This window comes from Eretmochelys imbricata, chromosome 25, assembly GCF_965152235.1.
Source record: "Eretmochelys imbricata isolate rEreImb1 chromosome 25, rEreImb1.hap1, whole genome shotgun sequence".
NCBI lineage: Eukaryota > Metazoa > Chordata > Testudines > Cheloniidae > Eretmochelys > Eretmochelys imbricata.
In genome coordinates, this window is record NC_135596.1 from 9116856 (window position 1) to 9132119 (window position 15264).

Sequence of the window (15264 nt, forward strand, 5' to 3'; positions counted from 1 at the left end):
TGCCAGGGGATGTTGTGGAGGCCAAAAGTATAACTGGGTTCAAAAAGGAATTAGATCCGTTCATGGAGGGTAGGCCCATCAACAGTGATTAGCCAAGATGGTCAGGGATGCAACACCATAATCTGGGTGTTTGTAGCCTCTGACTGCCAGAAGCTGGGACTGGATCACTCAATAACTGCCCTGTTCTGTTCGTTCCCGCCAAAGCACCAGGCACTGGCCACTGTTGGCAGACAGGACACTGGACTAGATGGTCTGTTGGTCTGACCCAGTCTTGCTGTTCTAACTGATGAGTGCAGATGTCAGAGAGGGACTGAGGAGCTCCCTGGAGTCCTGGGTAGTGTTGGCAGGGGCCATGAGACCTTCCCGTGCACCACCCTGCCAACTCACCCAGTTCCAAACTGGAGCTCCCTGCTGTACCAGCCCTGGGCCCCACTCACAGCTCGGCCGGTGCCCTCAGCCCTGAGCTCCAGCCAAGGGCAGCCCTGAGGCACACCTCTGTCAATGCAACCCACTTCAGGACTGCCCTGGGCTCCCCCTACATACAGCTTTGCTGATGCCCCTCAAACCCAACCTGCAGCCCCCCTGCTATTCTAGCCCTGGGATGCCCCCTGGCCAGCCCTGCCACTGCCCCTCAATTCTAGCTTCCAGCCCCGCTGGCATTCCAGGCACAGGTGTGCCCCTCAGCTCTGCCTTTGGTTTACCCCGCCCCGTGAAACACCCCTAAGCAGACTGGGCATAGGAAAAAAGAAAAAGGAGGACTTATGGCACCTTAGAGACTAACCAATTTATTTGAGCATAAGCTTTCGTGAGCTACAGCTCACATCCGATGAAGTGAGCTGTAGCTTACGAAAGCTTATGCTCAAATAAATTGGTTAGTCACTAAGGTGCCACAAGTACTCCTTTTCTTTTTGCAAATACAGACCAACACGGCTGTTACTCTGAAACCTGGGCATAGGAAGGCGTCACCCATCTCCCCCGCCTCCCGTGCCTTTTAAGCCTGATCCGCAGCATGCAAAGGGCCTGGTCTAGGCAAATGAGTCCGAGCGCAGCACACAAGCCCTGAGGCTTCCTCCCTGATCTGGGGGTGGGATTAGCTCCTTGCCCACAGCCCTCCTAGGACTGTGGGAATCACATGGCTATTAAAGGTGCTCTGGCGTTACCCGCAGAGACCCCCTTGCTCTGCAGCAGGGCCAGTCGCAGCCTGCCGGGATCTGGATTAGCTTCCTCTCTGGTGGCAAGGGCACACAGCTGCGCCCAGATCCACCCATGGGGCATCGTTCCCTCCCTTTGGCACTTGCTGCTTGTCCAGGCACGTGGCACCCGCAGACCACATCACAGCGGGCTTAGGGGCAGCCACTCTGAGCCACGGAAAGGGCACAGCCAGGGCCCAATGCAAGGTGGCAGCCTTGCCCCTAGAAAAACCACCGAAGGGCCCAGAGCTAAGGCTATGTCGGCTAGGTGGGGGGCTGCGAGCCCTACAAACCAGTGTCTCACGGTGCTGGGAAAGGGCCAGAGAAGAAGGGCCAGGCCCTGGGTACGTGATCAACGCTGCACAAGAGTCGGGAGAGGTTTGGGGCCAAGGTTTTGTTCCCTGGGAGGACTGGAACCCTGTGTTCCCAGCAGAACCCTCCTCACCCGCCATGCCATCCGTGCAGGGCAGCGGGTCAGTTCTCCAGGTTGGCTCTTCGTTCCTGTAGCTTCCGCGCCAGCTCCTCCGATATGTCTACGGGGAGAGAGAAGGTGGGGACAGAACCTCTCCGGAGCCGGGACTGGAACCCAGGGGTCCTGACTTGCCGTCATCAGCGCTAGCCACTAGTCCCCACCACCTACCAAAGCTGGGACCACAACCCAGGAGTCCTGGCTCCCAGACCCCTGCTCTGGCCACACAATAACCAGCAGTGCTACAGTCCACTGAAAGCCAAGGGCAATGGCCACATGCAGCCCCGCCTCTCGTGCCAAGGGGGCCTCCCCTTACCTGTGGGGAGGTCTCCGACCCACGACGTGGCCTGGCGGGAGACCTGGCTGCTACCATGTTGCCGTAGGTTGAGGGCGCTGCTGGGTGTCCTCATATACTGGCCTTTAGCGGCTGGGTATGGAGAGTGCAGAGCTGGTCAACAGAGCACAGGAGCCCGCGTCCTCTCCTCTTGCCCCATCCCACTCCACCTCCCAGGCCGGAGATCCTCCCCAGCACTCAGCCCAGAGGGTAGCCTGGGACCTGCTTGCATGGGTAGCCCTGGGGGAATCCTGCAGTGCATTGTGGGGGATGGCGAACCTGGACGCTACACCTGATGCCCTGGGCAAGTCACGTCCCTTTTCCGTGCCTCAGTTTCCCGCTCTGTACCACGTGGCTGCGTTTGTGGAGGTGGGGAGGGATAGCTCAGTGGTTTGAGCATTGGCCTGCTAAACCCAGGGTTGTGAGTTCAATCCTTGAGGGGGCCATTTAGGAATCTGGGGCAAAAATTGGGGATTGGTCCTGCTTTGAGCAGGGGGTTGGACTAGATGACCTCCTGAGGTCCCTTCCAACCCTGATATTCTATGATCTACAGACAGGAAGTGCTGGAGAAGCACTCAGGGTTACTACCCACTCTGCTGGAGGTAAGGTCACAGGCCAGACAGCTTTGCCCAACCTGCAGCTGTATGGGGCTCCTGGACGCTGAGGTCCCAACCCAACAGGGTCAAATGAAAAACACCCTAGGGACTTGGGACAGCTCCCCCTTTATCTCCATTCTGGCACATCCCCCCGACCCCCTCACTGGATCCGCACACCCTCTGCTGCGCCCACCCTGCTCCCTATGGGGCTGAGCTTCCCCAGCCCCACTGACCTGGCCAAGCGGGGCAGAGGGAGATGGTGGCAGAATGGGCTTTGCAGTGGGGCCAGCAGGGCTCAGGGTTGCTTAGACCTCGAGGTGTGATAGCCAGCCGCACAGGCGGGGAGGGGGGGTGGTTCTCTGCTCCTGCATGGGCCAGTGGGGCCGGGGGAAGAAGCAAGTCAAGTGGCTCCCGGGGGCTGAGCAGTGCCAGGTCAGGCCCCAAGTGACTGGGACAAACTGGGCTTATCCCGTGGGAACCTGCACCCCTCACTGCCCTAGGGGCATCCTCAGTGGCCAGCCGAGGGCTCGGGCACGAGCTCTGGCAATCGCGATGGGGAAGGGGGGTGGTTAGAGCAGAGAGCCCTGGGGGGAGAACGGGGGTGGGCACCGAATCAGCTGGCAATGGCTGTACCTGGCTTGCTGGGTGGTACAGGCGGCGCCTTGGTCTGGCCGCCCCTCTCCCAAATCACCTTCACGGGGCCCACCATGGCTGAAAACAAAAGTGAAGATGCTCAGTCCCCTGGCTCCTCCCAGCACATCCCCCCACCCTAACCCCCCACCCCAGAGCTTGTCCCTGCCGCCGGATGCGGAACCCACGTCTGTCCCGTCACTTCTGAGCACTGGGAGCGTTTGGAGCTGGAGTCAAACTCAGGGGTGGCCCTGGGCCGCTCAAAGCTGGGCTATGGGGTCAGCATCCTTGGCAGGATGGGGGCCACCCACCCAGCTCCTCTCCCTCCTCTGCCCATCCCAACCCAGCCACCCTCCCAATCTGTGCCCTCCCACTGCGACAGCCACCGAACTCCCAGTCCAGCAACTCATTTCAGCGGGAGTCAGGCACCTAAAGGCCTTTGTGGCTCTGGGCCTGGGCAGCTAGAATGCGGTTTCCAGCAGTCCCAGGTCACGTAGCATCGCTTGTCCCGTCAAGTCCCCAGCCAGGCTGGGGAGGGATCCAGAGGACTAGAACCCGGCTCAGCTGCCACCCACGCACTCTGAACCCTGGGGGACTGAGCACCCCGCCCAGGGGAGACCCAATTGGCAGCCCCCGCCCCCGCCCCAGAACCTCGGACTGGCCCAGGCACGCTAGGTCAGCATGGAGGAAATTCCAGGAAGCGGCTTGTGCCAGCCGGCAGCACCCGGCCTGTCGCCGCCACCAACCCCGCTCTCGTTCCCTGCTTCAGGCTCCGACTCGGATTCCTGGCTTTCCCCTGGCGCCGACCTGAGGCCTGACTCCTGGTTTCCAGCTCCGGCTCCGCTCCCTAGCCTGACCCTGGCTCCCGCACCAACCACCAGGCCCTGCTTCTGCTCCAACCACTAGGCCTGACTCCTGGTCCTACCCGCTAGGCCAAACCACCCATGCCCTGGTCGTGCCAGGCTGCCTCTGCTGGTCCTTTCACCTCTCCCTTTGTGCCCCGTAGGTTTCCCTCCTCTCTTTTCACTGGGATTCCTCCCCCTTTTCACTGGGATTCCTCCCCCTTCGCCAGTGACCGTCAGAGAGCAGCCCCTTCTCCTACACTAGCCACCTGGGGACCGGTCTCCCAGGGGAAGTGATGGGAGCACTAGACATGACCCATCCCACCTTGGCAGCCATGGACTGGAGGGTCCAAAAGCCTTTTCTGTCCCTGATCTCTGGGAGGCCACTTAGATCCACTGCTCTGCCCCAACAGCCCCCAGCATCCCCCAGTGGGGCTGGCTCCTTTCACCCTCCTCTGAGCTCCCAGGGGTGCTGCATCTCCCAGTTGTATCGCTGGTCTGGGGCAACAGATTCTGCATGTGGCCAGAGCATTTTCCTGCCCCAAGGGCAGCCGTGGGGAAAAGGGGAGCGCAAAGCCCAGGCGTGGGGGGCGGGGCGGGGGATAGATCTTCTGTAGCAACGTGGCCTCTTGTGTTCGACACACTATCTCCGTTCTGAAAGGTCGGGCACAATAGCCAGTTTACTCACGGCAGGCTGGCTTTGGCTTTGTTCCCTTGATGGCTGCCACATCTGAAAAAAAACACAATTGCATGAGAGAAGGGGAGGGAGGGGGAAGCCTGAGCTGGGATCGCAGTCTGGGGTTTCCCCCGGAGACTTTTCTCCAGTACCAGGTCCCATTCCCGCTCCCCGGCGCCAGCCTGTCCCTCCTCGGGAGGGGATCGTGCCCTTCCACGCGGCACCAGAGATTCCCCTGAAGAACCGCACCAGCCAGACTCAGTGATGAGGCCAGCGTTATTTCATTCACCGGCCAGGATGGGGAGCAAGATTTTACCCAGCTAGGACGCAATCTCCCCAGACCCCAGCTCACCTTCATCATTCACGTAGGTCTCTTCTTGATCCTCCTCAGACGCTGGAGGCGTGGGAAGGGGCTTCGACAGAGGGCTTTGTCTGGAGGTGGGTGGAATCATTGCCTCCACTTTGGCACCGGCTGGGGAACCAGATGGGCACAGGGTTAGGTAAGGGGCACTGGCTGGCACGCAGTGGGGAAATGCAGACCCTAAAATACAGGGCTCTGGGAGAGCAGGCCAGGCCGGAGCACTCTAATTCAGCTTGGGCTGGGGGCAGAGTATCGTGGGGGATGCGATCGTGTGTGATGAGCACACCAGACAGGTCAAATGCCACATCAAAATGGTGCCACTAGATATCAGGGCACTGCTGGGGGGGGAAGCTCACAGCGCTGGAGTCCCAGCCGGCAGGGGCAGGGCACTGCTGTGGGGGGGGAAGCTTGCCGGCGCCCTGTGCCAGCTCTCCAGAGCTGTGTTGCGGCCAGGCCATGGGAGGTCTGTGGGGCCTGGCGTGCACATTCTTCACAACCCAACAGCCCCGAGCCCTGGAGGAACAAGCCAGGGCCCCTGAGCTGCAGCCAGTAGCAGGTGCCTGGAGCAGGCTGGGCACATTCACCTTTGGGGGGCTTTGGGCAGGGGGGCATGGATGTTTCCCAGACGCTCTCTCCGTTCTCCTTATCAGTCTCCACAAACTCTGCAAAACACACCACAAAGAGAGGGGTCAGAGCTGGGGGGGCTGGCAGGGGAGGGAGTCTGGCCATGGGGGAGCATGGGGCTGGTGGGGGACGCTGGTCAGCCCTGTAAGGGCAGGGGGCAGAAGGGACCGGGTGGAGAGGTGGCTGGGCGGGGGGGGAGGGAATCCCCAGCAGTCAGGTCCTCTCCGCCCCTGCCCTACCATCCCATGTGCCCTCTCCCCACCCTCACCCCCCCCAAGTCCAGGCACCCTCTCCCAGACACACACTGCTAATGCATGTGCCCCCCTGGGCCCACCCTGCCCCACCCCTTTCACCCAGGCCCCATTGCCCACCCCACTTAGCCATCTAATGTACATGCATCCTCCCCCATGTGCGCCCTGCCCCCCCCCCACACACAGGTGCCCCTCCCCAGAGGTATCTGCCACACACCCATACCTGTGCCCCCCGGCATGCACTGGCCCCTGGCTCACCCACCCATGCAAACCCAGCCCCCCTGCCCAGAATTCGCACCCAGAGCTCTCGAAACAGGGGAACCCACCTAACTTCTCAGCGTAATCCTCATCCAGGCTCAAGGGCACCAGGGTCTTCTTGGTGTTGGAGACGAAGTACTCCACCACATCGGCCAGGGAGGAGCAGTGGTGCTGGGGCAGGGTGGGAAATCCTGTTAACCTCGGCTTTTGGCCACCCTCAGGCCCCTGGCACTGAGGGGCTGACCAGGCTTTGCACAACCCCCTCAGGGATCCTGCTCCCAGCCTAGCAGCCTGCGGGTGGCGCTCCCGGCCTGCAGGGCTCTCTGCTCCTAGCTGACACCCCCAGCTGGCAGTCAGCATGTGCCCTGCAGCATGAGGGTTGCCAGCCCCGGGTACGGTTATCCTAGCTGGTGTAACAGTCGAGGTTATTCTTATTTCTACACCTGTGGCTTTTTGGCCACATCATTGGTTCATGATACAGGGATGAATGGGAGAGCACAGCTGGGCACTGCTGCCTGGAACTGCTTAGCTCTGTGTGTGTGTGTGTGTCCTAGGCCCTATAGAGCTTACAGAGATTCTCCTGTAGCGTAAGTGATCAAGGCCCGGCTTCTATGCCTGCTATCACCATGACGTTCCTTGGTGGCTGTGCTTCCAGGAGCCGTTTGTTCCCCCTGGGGCCCAGACCCGGGGCCCAGTCTCTGCATAAGGTGGGGATGCAGAACTGGCCCACTCACCGGCCGATCAACCTCAACGACATATTGCTGTCCCGCACGGCTCACTTTGTAGTGCTTCACAACCGGGGTGCTGCAAGAGAAGGACGGGGAGATTGCACAACCCGACCCTCACACCGCTTGTGATCACAGCCCGTGCACTGGGATTCCCCTCTCAACACTAGTGCCAGGATTCACACTCCCAGCCCTGTGTGCATTGGGATCACGCCCCCCCACACACACACACTAGTGCCAGGATTCACACTCCTAGCCCTGTGTGCATTGGGATCACCCCCCCCACACACACACACTAGTGCCAGGATTCACACTCCCAACCCCGTGCACTGGGATTCCCCCCTCACACACACACACACACACACACTAGTGCCAGGATTCACACTCCGCCCCATGTGCAGCCTAGTGTCAGACCTGCCCCCTTCCAGCCCTGGGCCCGTCCCCCCAGCAGGAAGCCCCCCACCATCCCCCGCCTTCTCACCCGTTCAGCATCTGACACGTGGTCACCGAGATGCTCTTCCCGTCGCCCCCTGGACGCAGCAGCATGTTGCCGCAGTCCAGGTTCCTCTCCAGCAGGACCCGGGCCTCTGTCCTGGAAACCTTGAAATAGCAGCTGCAAGGACAGGACCCAGTTACTGCGCCAGGCCTTCCCTGGGCGACCTGGGACTCTCCAACCCCCCAGAGCCGCTGGCCCGTGACCCAGAGCCTCTGGGCTATTGCAGCTCCGAGACTATCAGGATGGGGGAGACCGTGAGCTGCAAGCCCCCCTGCCGCTCAGTTCCCCAGCGTGGGCTGGCACCAGCGTGGGCAGCTACGGTAACAGGGGCCAGGCGGCTCTCCTGCTCCAGAGCACTGAGAGGGCGGGAGGCCCTGGGCAAGGAGGCCGTCGGTTGGCATGGGCCGGGGCGAAGGGCTTGCTTCCGGGGGAGGCGCCAGGGGCTGGCCACTTGCAAGGCAGGATGCTGAACCAGACGGACCTTCAGCGGGATACCGGTACTGATGGGTCAGTGGTGCGGCAGGAGGGGAAGATGCCAGACAGGCTGGACTAGTGGCCTGAGCTGGCCCGACACGGGCCGGGGGACGCCAGACAGGCTGGACCAGTGGCCTGGCCCGACGTGGCAGGATGGAGGCACCGGCCCACCGCGCACTAGGCTCTCCCTCCGGCCCAGGCCCCACTCACGCCGGCATCTCCTCCTCCATCAACTCGTAGTGGAGGGAGCTCGTGCTGCGGCGCTGGCTCAGCTGGGCCCGTCGCTCCTGCTCTTTGGAGAGGGCTTCGGACATCATGTAGATGTGGCCGGGCAACAACGTCAGGTTGGAGGGGACTTGCATCTGCAGGGACAGGGACGACACACTGAGTCTCCCCTGCAACGGGCTACAGACCAGACAGGGGCTTCCACTGACACCTCCCTCTCAGGACCTCAGTGCTGCTCCCATCCCTGGCCCGGGAGTCCTCCCACCCACCCTCTGTGCGGCCCAGGAATCAGCCAGCAGGAGGCGCCAGCGCGGCTCCCACCTGCCAGCCCTGGACTCTGACCAGCAGGGGGCAGGCTCCTCACGAAGGGCTTCCCGGGGCTGAATCCGACATGGGACAACGGGGCTGGGAACCGCTGGGAGGGGAGCCCAGGGTGGGCTCAGAGCACTCGACGGAGACCTGCCCCGACAGGGTTGTCAAGAAACACAGACTCAAGCCTGGACAAGGGCTCTCAAAGACGAGCTCTCGCCGCACGGGATACCTGGGGGAGAGATGGGGGGCAGGAGAGAGGGCAGGGCTGTGTCTGCACGCGCAGGGTTGGCGGGAGGCGGGCACAGGTGAGTGTATCTAGGGTGGGCAGGGGCGGACAGGAGCGAGCGTGCGGGTACACAGAGTACACAGAGTGAGCGGAGGTGTGGGGTGGGTTGTGTGGGGCAGGGGTGAGCACATGGGGGTGCAAGGGCTGGGTCGGGTGGAGGGGGCCAAAGGGAGGGCAGGCAAGGGGGACGGATTTCTCATTCCAACATCAGCCAGGTGCGTTACCTCCACCATGGTGAAGATGAAACCCTTCCACATCTCCCGAGCCTCCAGGCTCTCGGCCTGCAAGGGAAACACACGTTACTGGGGTAAAACCCAGAGCGCGGGGGCGAGGGAGGCAGAGGCCATGCAGGGCAAACATACCTTTAACTTCACTTCCTGCCCCCTCAGCTTCAGGCTGAGCCCCACCCCCTCGTTGCTGGCCTGGGGGCCGCTCCGGAGGTAGCTGTCGGTCAGGGACACGAAGTTGTCCAGGTCGATCTTCTCCACGTACTGTGGAGGGCGAAGCACAGATCAGTGCGGGGGAAAATCAGCCAGCCCCACTCCTGCAACCCAGAGCAGGGCCCTAGGGAGTCAGAGCAGAGAGATGCCCGCTAGGGAGCCCTGCCTGGCTGGCTGCCCCCCACCTCTTCTCTGGGATGCGGGTGTGTGAACACTTCTGGGTTGCTAGTTCAAATCCAGCCCTGCTCAGAAGCATGGCTGACAGGAGTCGGCTGGGTCTCAGTGGACTGGTGCCCACGTCACCAAACCCACCCCTGCCGTGGGCACCAATTGGCTCCCCAGCCACCAGGCCCATGGCCGCGCAGGCTAAGCAAGCCTCTCACCCTTAATGGTGGCTCTAGGGAACGGCCATCCCCATGGGCGGGTGGTGGGGGGAGAAGGGACTCTTTCCCAGGTCAGAGGGATCGAGGCCCTCGCCACCCACATGGGCATGGCAGACCCCCAGCAAGCCGAGCCTCCCCAGGAGGGATGTCCCCCAGCCAGGGCTGGAGGCCACCAGGAGAGTTGAGATAGGAGATCCTGATCCAGAGAAGTGCTGAGCACCCTCAGCTCCCAGTGGCTGGGCACCTGCCAGGATCAGACCTCGAGGAGACAGAGCCCCCCATGAGGCTTTCCCAGGTCTGACCGGGGAGTGCCACAGAGCGGCTCCTCCGTGGGGCGGCTTTTGCGTACCTGCACGTCTCGGTTGGTGTTGTAGAAATACAGCGTGAGCCCCTGCAGGCCTGTCCAGTATTTCTTATACCCCTGCAAAGACAGAGCAAAGGGGCATTGGAGGCTGGGACCAGAGGGGGCCAGCCCAGGGGAGGGAGGCCCCTAGTGAGCATGCACTGTGCAGATACCTGCCCCCCAACAATGCCCTAGCCCTGTGCTAGACCTGGCATGGCCAGGAACATGCAGCAGAATGTTCCCGGGATGTTACGTAGGGGGGACAGCGAATCAGCTCTTTGGGGGAAGGGGGGTGTCTATGGAATGACAGTGCCCACCCCCTCTCCCTGCAGCCTAGTTCCATCTCTCCACGGTGGACTCTGCCCTGCCGGGGCAGCTGGTCCAGCCAGGCCAGCATCCCCGCACCCGCCATGCCGGAGCAGAGGATTGGTCTAGGAGGGGGCTGCTTTGGCTTCCCTCAGCCGCCGAATGACGCGTTGTCGTGTGTTTTTCTCCAGCCGTGTGGGAGCCCCGGAACAGGGGCAGCCTGGTGGGGTCCTGCGAGGGCAGAGCCTAGGAGAAAGGGCCGATTCTCGGCGCAGGCTGATGCTGGCCTGGCCTGACGTGGCAGCCCCAAGTCGGAATCAGCTGCCAAAGGCCTGTGGGGGAGGGCAGAGCCCAGACATCGTCATGCGTGGGCTGGTTGGGAGGGCTCAGGAATCAAAGGCCATCACTGTTCCCTGTTCGTCATCAACAGTGAAGTGTTGTGACCCACAATAAAGGTTCTGCAGCCTCTGCCCCCGCTGCCCACCCCCAGCGCTGCACTGGCCCCGACGGGCCCCAATGTGCCAAATTCACCCACGGCCATGGGCATGCACGTGCCAAGATCATACCCCTGCCCTTGGGCTGTCAGTGTCACAGAAGGGTGCCGGCATCTCACGCTCACCAGATAGAGCAGCCCCACACGTAGGTGGGTACGTGTCAAGGCCACGCGTACGTCAGCATCACACGAGTGCAGCCACGTCACGGTCACACAAACCGGGGATGGCACGCTCACGTGTGGCTATGCACAAGCGGAAGTTGTGCTTGACGTGAGTTTGAAGTCCCGGGTTTAACAGCAAGAGGACGGGCCTGGGAGTCAGGAGATCTGGGTTCTGATCCTGGTTCTGCCACAGACTCACTGGGTGACCTTGGGCAAGCTGGTGCCCCGCTCTGTGCCTCAGTTTCCCCATCTCTAATATGGAGCTGATGCTCCTCACCCACCTTTGTAAACCACCCCAAGATGTAGGGCTGGAAAGGAGCCGAGCGAGTGCAGTGTACAGTTCAAAGGTTATTCCTACGGGTCGCGTATAGGGTCACTACCCATCCCCATACTAACGGGACAATGCCGCTCATCGCATCTCACTCCCACACTCTGAGGGCCTAGAATTTTCCAGGCTTTTAAAGAGACCCCAGATCTTTTCAGCCATCCCGAGAGGATGACACTGCCTGCTGAGACGTCCTTATCCCATGCCAGCAAGCTGGTGAAAGACGTCATCTGGGACAAACAGCCTGCACGTCACATGGCATGGTGTCTGTCCCCTACCTGGAGGAGCGCCTCCCTTCCCATTAGGTATAGGGTGTGAACGCGACAGCGTCTTATCTCCATGCCAGAAAGAGCTGTGCTCAGAAATCTAGACAGCAGAAATGTTTAGGGGCCATAAATGCAGCCAGGTTAACAAATGGAGCCCAGGCAAATGTATTTAAATGTCCAAGTGTGGTTCAGTGGCGGATCGTTTGCAGTGTTCGGAAAGAGAATTGCCACCTCTCGGCCTGTCAGACTGGTGCCCAGCACTTAAGGGCCCGGCTACATCAATCCGCGTCTCGAGGATCAGGCTCATACTTCGTCCAACGACCACCAAAAAGAATGACCCAGGAAAACCACGTGGTAGAAAGCGACAGGGAGCTCAGCTTTGGCAAGAGGAGGGTTTGCGATGTGTATATATAAAGTCTGCTGCAGTTTCCACGGTATGCATCTGATGAAGTGAGCTGTAGCTCACGAAAGCTCATGCTCAAATAAATTGGTTAGTCTCTAAGGTGCCACAAGTACTCCTTTTCTTTTTGCGATGGAACAGACACCCGCGAGCACAGGAAGCCTTCACCAGGCAGACCAGACAACGCACTTCCACAGAGCTGGAGGAAGTATCGCCTGTCCAACAACCCCCCACCCCCCACCACTGGGCCCTGCGCTCCCTTTTACACACGTACTCCAGGATTTCCCAGCCATTGCCGCTTGGATTACCCTAACACTGGGGCTAGCTGCAGTGCTCAGGGGCTGCTGTTTCTAAGAGCCGGTCTTCGTGAGAAAGCTGCATTGGTTTAACTCAAAGGGTGAATTTAAACTGGGGCCAGAGGCTGTGTGGACGCCCTGAGTGCCGGTTAAACCAAGCAGATTTCGGTTTAGCAAAAGTCGATTAGAAACCGGCTTGAGCTAAACTGAAATAAGTGGGTTCACACTACGCAGTGCACTGGTTTAAAGCCACACCTTAGGTTAAAGCAGTGCAACTTTCTTGTCTAGACAAGCGAAACAGGCTCAAGTCCAATCAGGATTTCACGTACCCCAAAGCCTGTGGTTGCCCTAGCTTGTTAGGAAAATGGGGGCTGCCAGTAACATCTGGCTTTGCGAGTTTGCATTTGGCTTCTGCCCATCTATCATCTACACCTGAAAGTGAATTCAGATTAAGGTAGGAAGTGGATTTAAAGGGTAATCGTTATGCCGGAACAACGGCATGCCTAGGCAAGCCCGATCCAGCCACGGCAGGCGATTCTAGGAGGCCTGTCCCCGGGGTATCGGAGCACCCAGAGCTTGCGGGGAGGCACCTGGCAGATCCAGTCCTGCCTACAAAGTTCAGCCCTGGCTTGTGGTTTAGAGTCCGACTCGCTGCAAAGTCCTAGAGAGCCTGATCCTGGGCTTTGGGATCGGGGCCACTTCGGGAGGGGGGGCTCTAGCTTCTTTCACCCTGAGCTGGCTCCTTGCCCGGATCTCTCCGCGCCAGGGCGCTGGTGTGGCAGAGGGGGCCAGGGGTTAGGGTGGGGGGAAAGACGACACCAGAGGCTTCAAGGCCATGGCTCAGCCCTTGGCAACTCAGAGCCTGACCCTGCCCAAGCCCCGGCCGACCACAGCCCCGGTCCCAGCCCGGAGGGGGGGGCCCTACCTTGTCCTGGGGCCCCTTCTTCTCCAGGAAGCCCTCGTAGTAGTGAGGGGGCAGGCTGGGCTTGGGCTTGGCGCCCCGCAGCGGGGGCCGCAGGGCCATCTCGCCCCCGGCTCGGGGCCCGGGCCGGGCAGAGGGCGCAGGGGAGGCTCCCGCACGGCGCCCGGAGTCCCGGAGCAGGAAGCGCGGGCGGAAAAAGAACCAGGCGTCGTGGGGGTTTTGCAGCCCGGGCCGGGCCCTCCCATGCGCGCACCTGATTGGGCCGCCCGGCTCCCCGCAGGTGAGCGGGCCAGGGAGCGCAGGCAAGTCCCAGCCCCGGGCCCGGGAGGAGGCGCCGCGCCGCGCACCTGCCCGACCGGGGCTATTACTGGGGGTGCTGCTCCCCCCCCGGCCTGGCCTGGGAAAGCAGAACCCCCCCCCCCACTGCTCCCCCCTGGCCTGGGAAAGCAGAACCCCCCCACTGCTCCCCCCCTGGCCTGAGAAAGCAAAGCCCCCTCGCCCCGGCCTGGGAAAGCAGAACCCCCCCACTGCCCCCCCTGGGCTTGGGAAAGCAAAGCCCCTTCCCCCCCACTGCTCCCCCTCGCCCCGGCCTGGGAAAGCAGAACCCCCCCCCTGCTCCCCACCTGGCCTAGGAAAGCAAAGTCCATCCCCACTGCTCCCCCTCGCCCTGGCCTGGGAAAGCAGAAACCCCCCCCACTGCTCCCCCCTGGCCTGGGAAAGCAAAGCCCGCCCCCACTGCTCGCCCTCGCCCCGGTCTGGGAAAGCAGAACCCCTCCACTGTTCCCCCCGGCCTGCGAAAGCAGAACCCACACACACACTGCTCCCTCTCGCCCCGGCCTGGGAAAGCAGAACCCCCCCACTGCTCCCCCCCTGGCCTGGGAAAGCAAAGCCCCTTCCCCCCCACTGCTCCCCCTCGCCCCGGTCTGGGAAAGCAGAACCCCACATAGCTCCCTCATCCTCTTTGAACTGGTTTGGCCCAAGACTCCCCTCCTTCAGTCTGCTTGAACCCGCTGCCCAGCACAGCTCCCCGCTGCTCTGTGCACCACTCCAGGCAGGGGGAATTCAGCCCCCTGAACCAATGTCCCCCACACACAAAGCCTGGGGGGCTGGAGTCAGGCCCCCTGCCACCAGGGAGGTGATTTGCTTTGATCGGGTGATTTGGGTTTTCATGCAAGAGCTGCCAAGCCGGCATTGTTATGAGTAGGGTTATTACCTGTACTGCGGTCGCCTAGCCGCCCCCACCCCCCCGCACACACACAGAACAGAGAGAGTCCCTGCCCCAAAGAGCTTCCAGTGTCAGTAGAAGATCAGAGCCAAGAGGTGGACACAGAGCTCAAGGGAACAGCGAGACAAGCCTGAGCACAGGCCGGTTCCATTAGAGCCAGTAGCTGCTGCTTCGACCCGACTGGAGCCGGAAGCCACAGGCTCTAGGATCGGCCTGTGGTTTAGGTGGGAGGGCGGACGGCCGCTAAACCCAGGCCTCTCTCCTCCACTAAACCAGGGCCCGCTTCGACATGTGGCCACGCTGGGGCTGGCCGGTAAGTTCCCTGTTCCCAACTACTGCCTGGGCCTGGTGGTTGCAGTTTGTCTGTACAGCCTGGTGCCTGGCCCAGTCGATTTCACAGCTGCTGTTCTGAACAGTGGGGCAGCAATCATGTTAACGTCCCATTCACGGGAGAGGACCCCACCTCACAGATAAAGGGGGCTGAGGGAAAGCAGGAGTATAGTCCCCCACTCTCCCCCCCCAGAGTGAGAGTGCTAGGAGCCGACCCCAACAATCAGGAGGCTGGTGGGCCGGGCGGAGAGCGTGGGACGCATTCTCCCAGCTAGGAAGTCCAGCCGGAGGGGTGCTGAGAGCGTCCCAGGTACCCACCCATAGTAGCCACCCTGAGGCAATGGCATCACTCAGATACTGCCCTGCTCAATGCTGGGTGCCCTGAGATTCCCTGAACAGAGTCTAGGACTCACACAGCCCCAGCTACCTGGCCTGCAGATGGGGACTGTGAAAGTGCGGGTATTTGGGGATGCTCCCTGGACTCTTGACACTTCCTATCTCCCTGGCCCCATGCCACAGAGCCTGCACTTTTCCCCCTGCAGCCTCTGCCTCTTGCACAGCAGCTGCCAGTTCCCCCCAGCTCCCTAAGACAGGCCGCTGGCTTTTGAGCCACCCCACCATCTA

General features: G+C 61.4%; 1 protein-coding gene across 1 annotated transcript; it reads right to left on the bottom strand.

Moving 5' to 3' along the window:
* Positions 1-1664: 1664 nt before the first annotated feature.
* STAP2 (signal transducing adaptor family member 2) lies at positions 1665-13187 on the bottom strand. The gene is made up of 14 exons (XM_077805401.1): positions 13089-13187; positions 9922-9993; positions 9112-9240; positions 8974-9030; positions 8137-8288; positions 7438-7569; positions 6966-7035; positions 6300-6402; positions 5683-5760; positions 5090-5209; positions 4750-4791; positions 3223-3300; positions 1976-2086; positions 1665-1723 (listed from the first exon to the last, which is right to left on the bottom strand). The coding sequence occupies exons 1-14, from the start codon at positions 13185-13187 to the stop codon at positions 1665-1667; spliced, it is 1302 nt and encodes a 433-aa protein (XP_077661527.1).
* Between the last annotated feature and the right edge of the window lie 2077 nt (positions 13188-15264).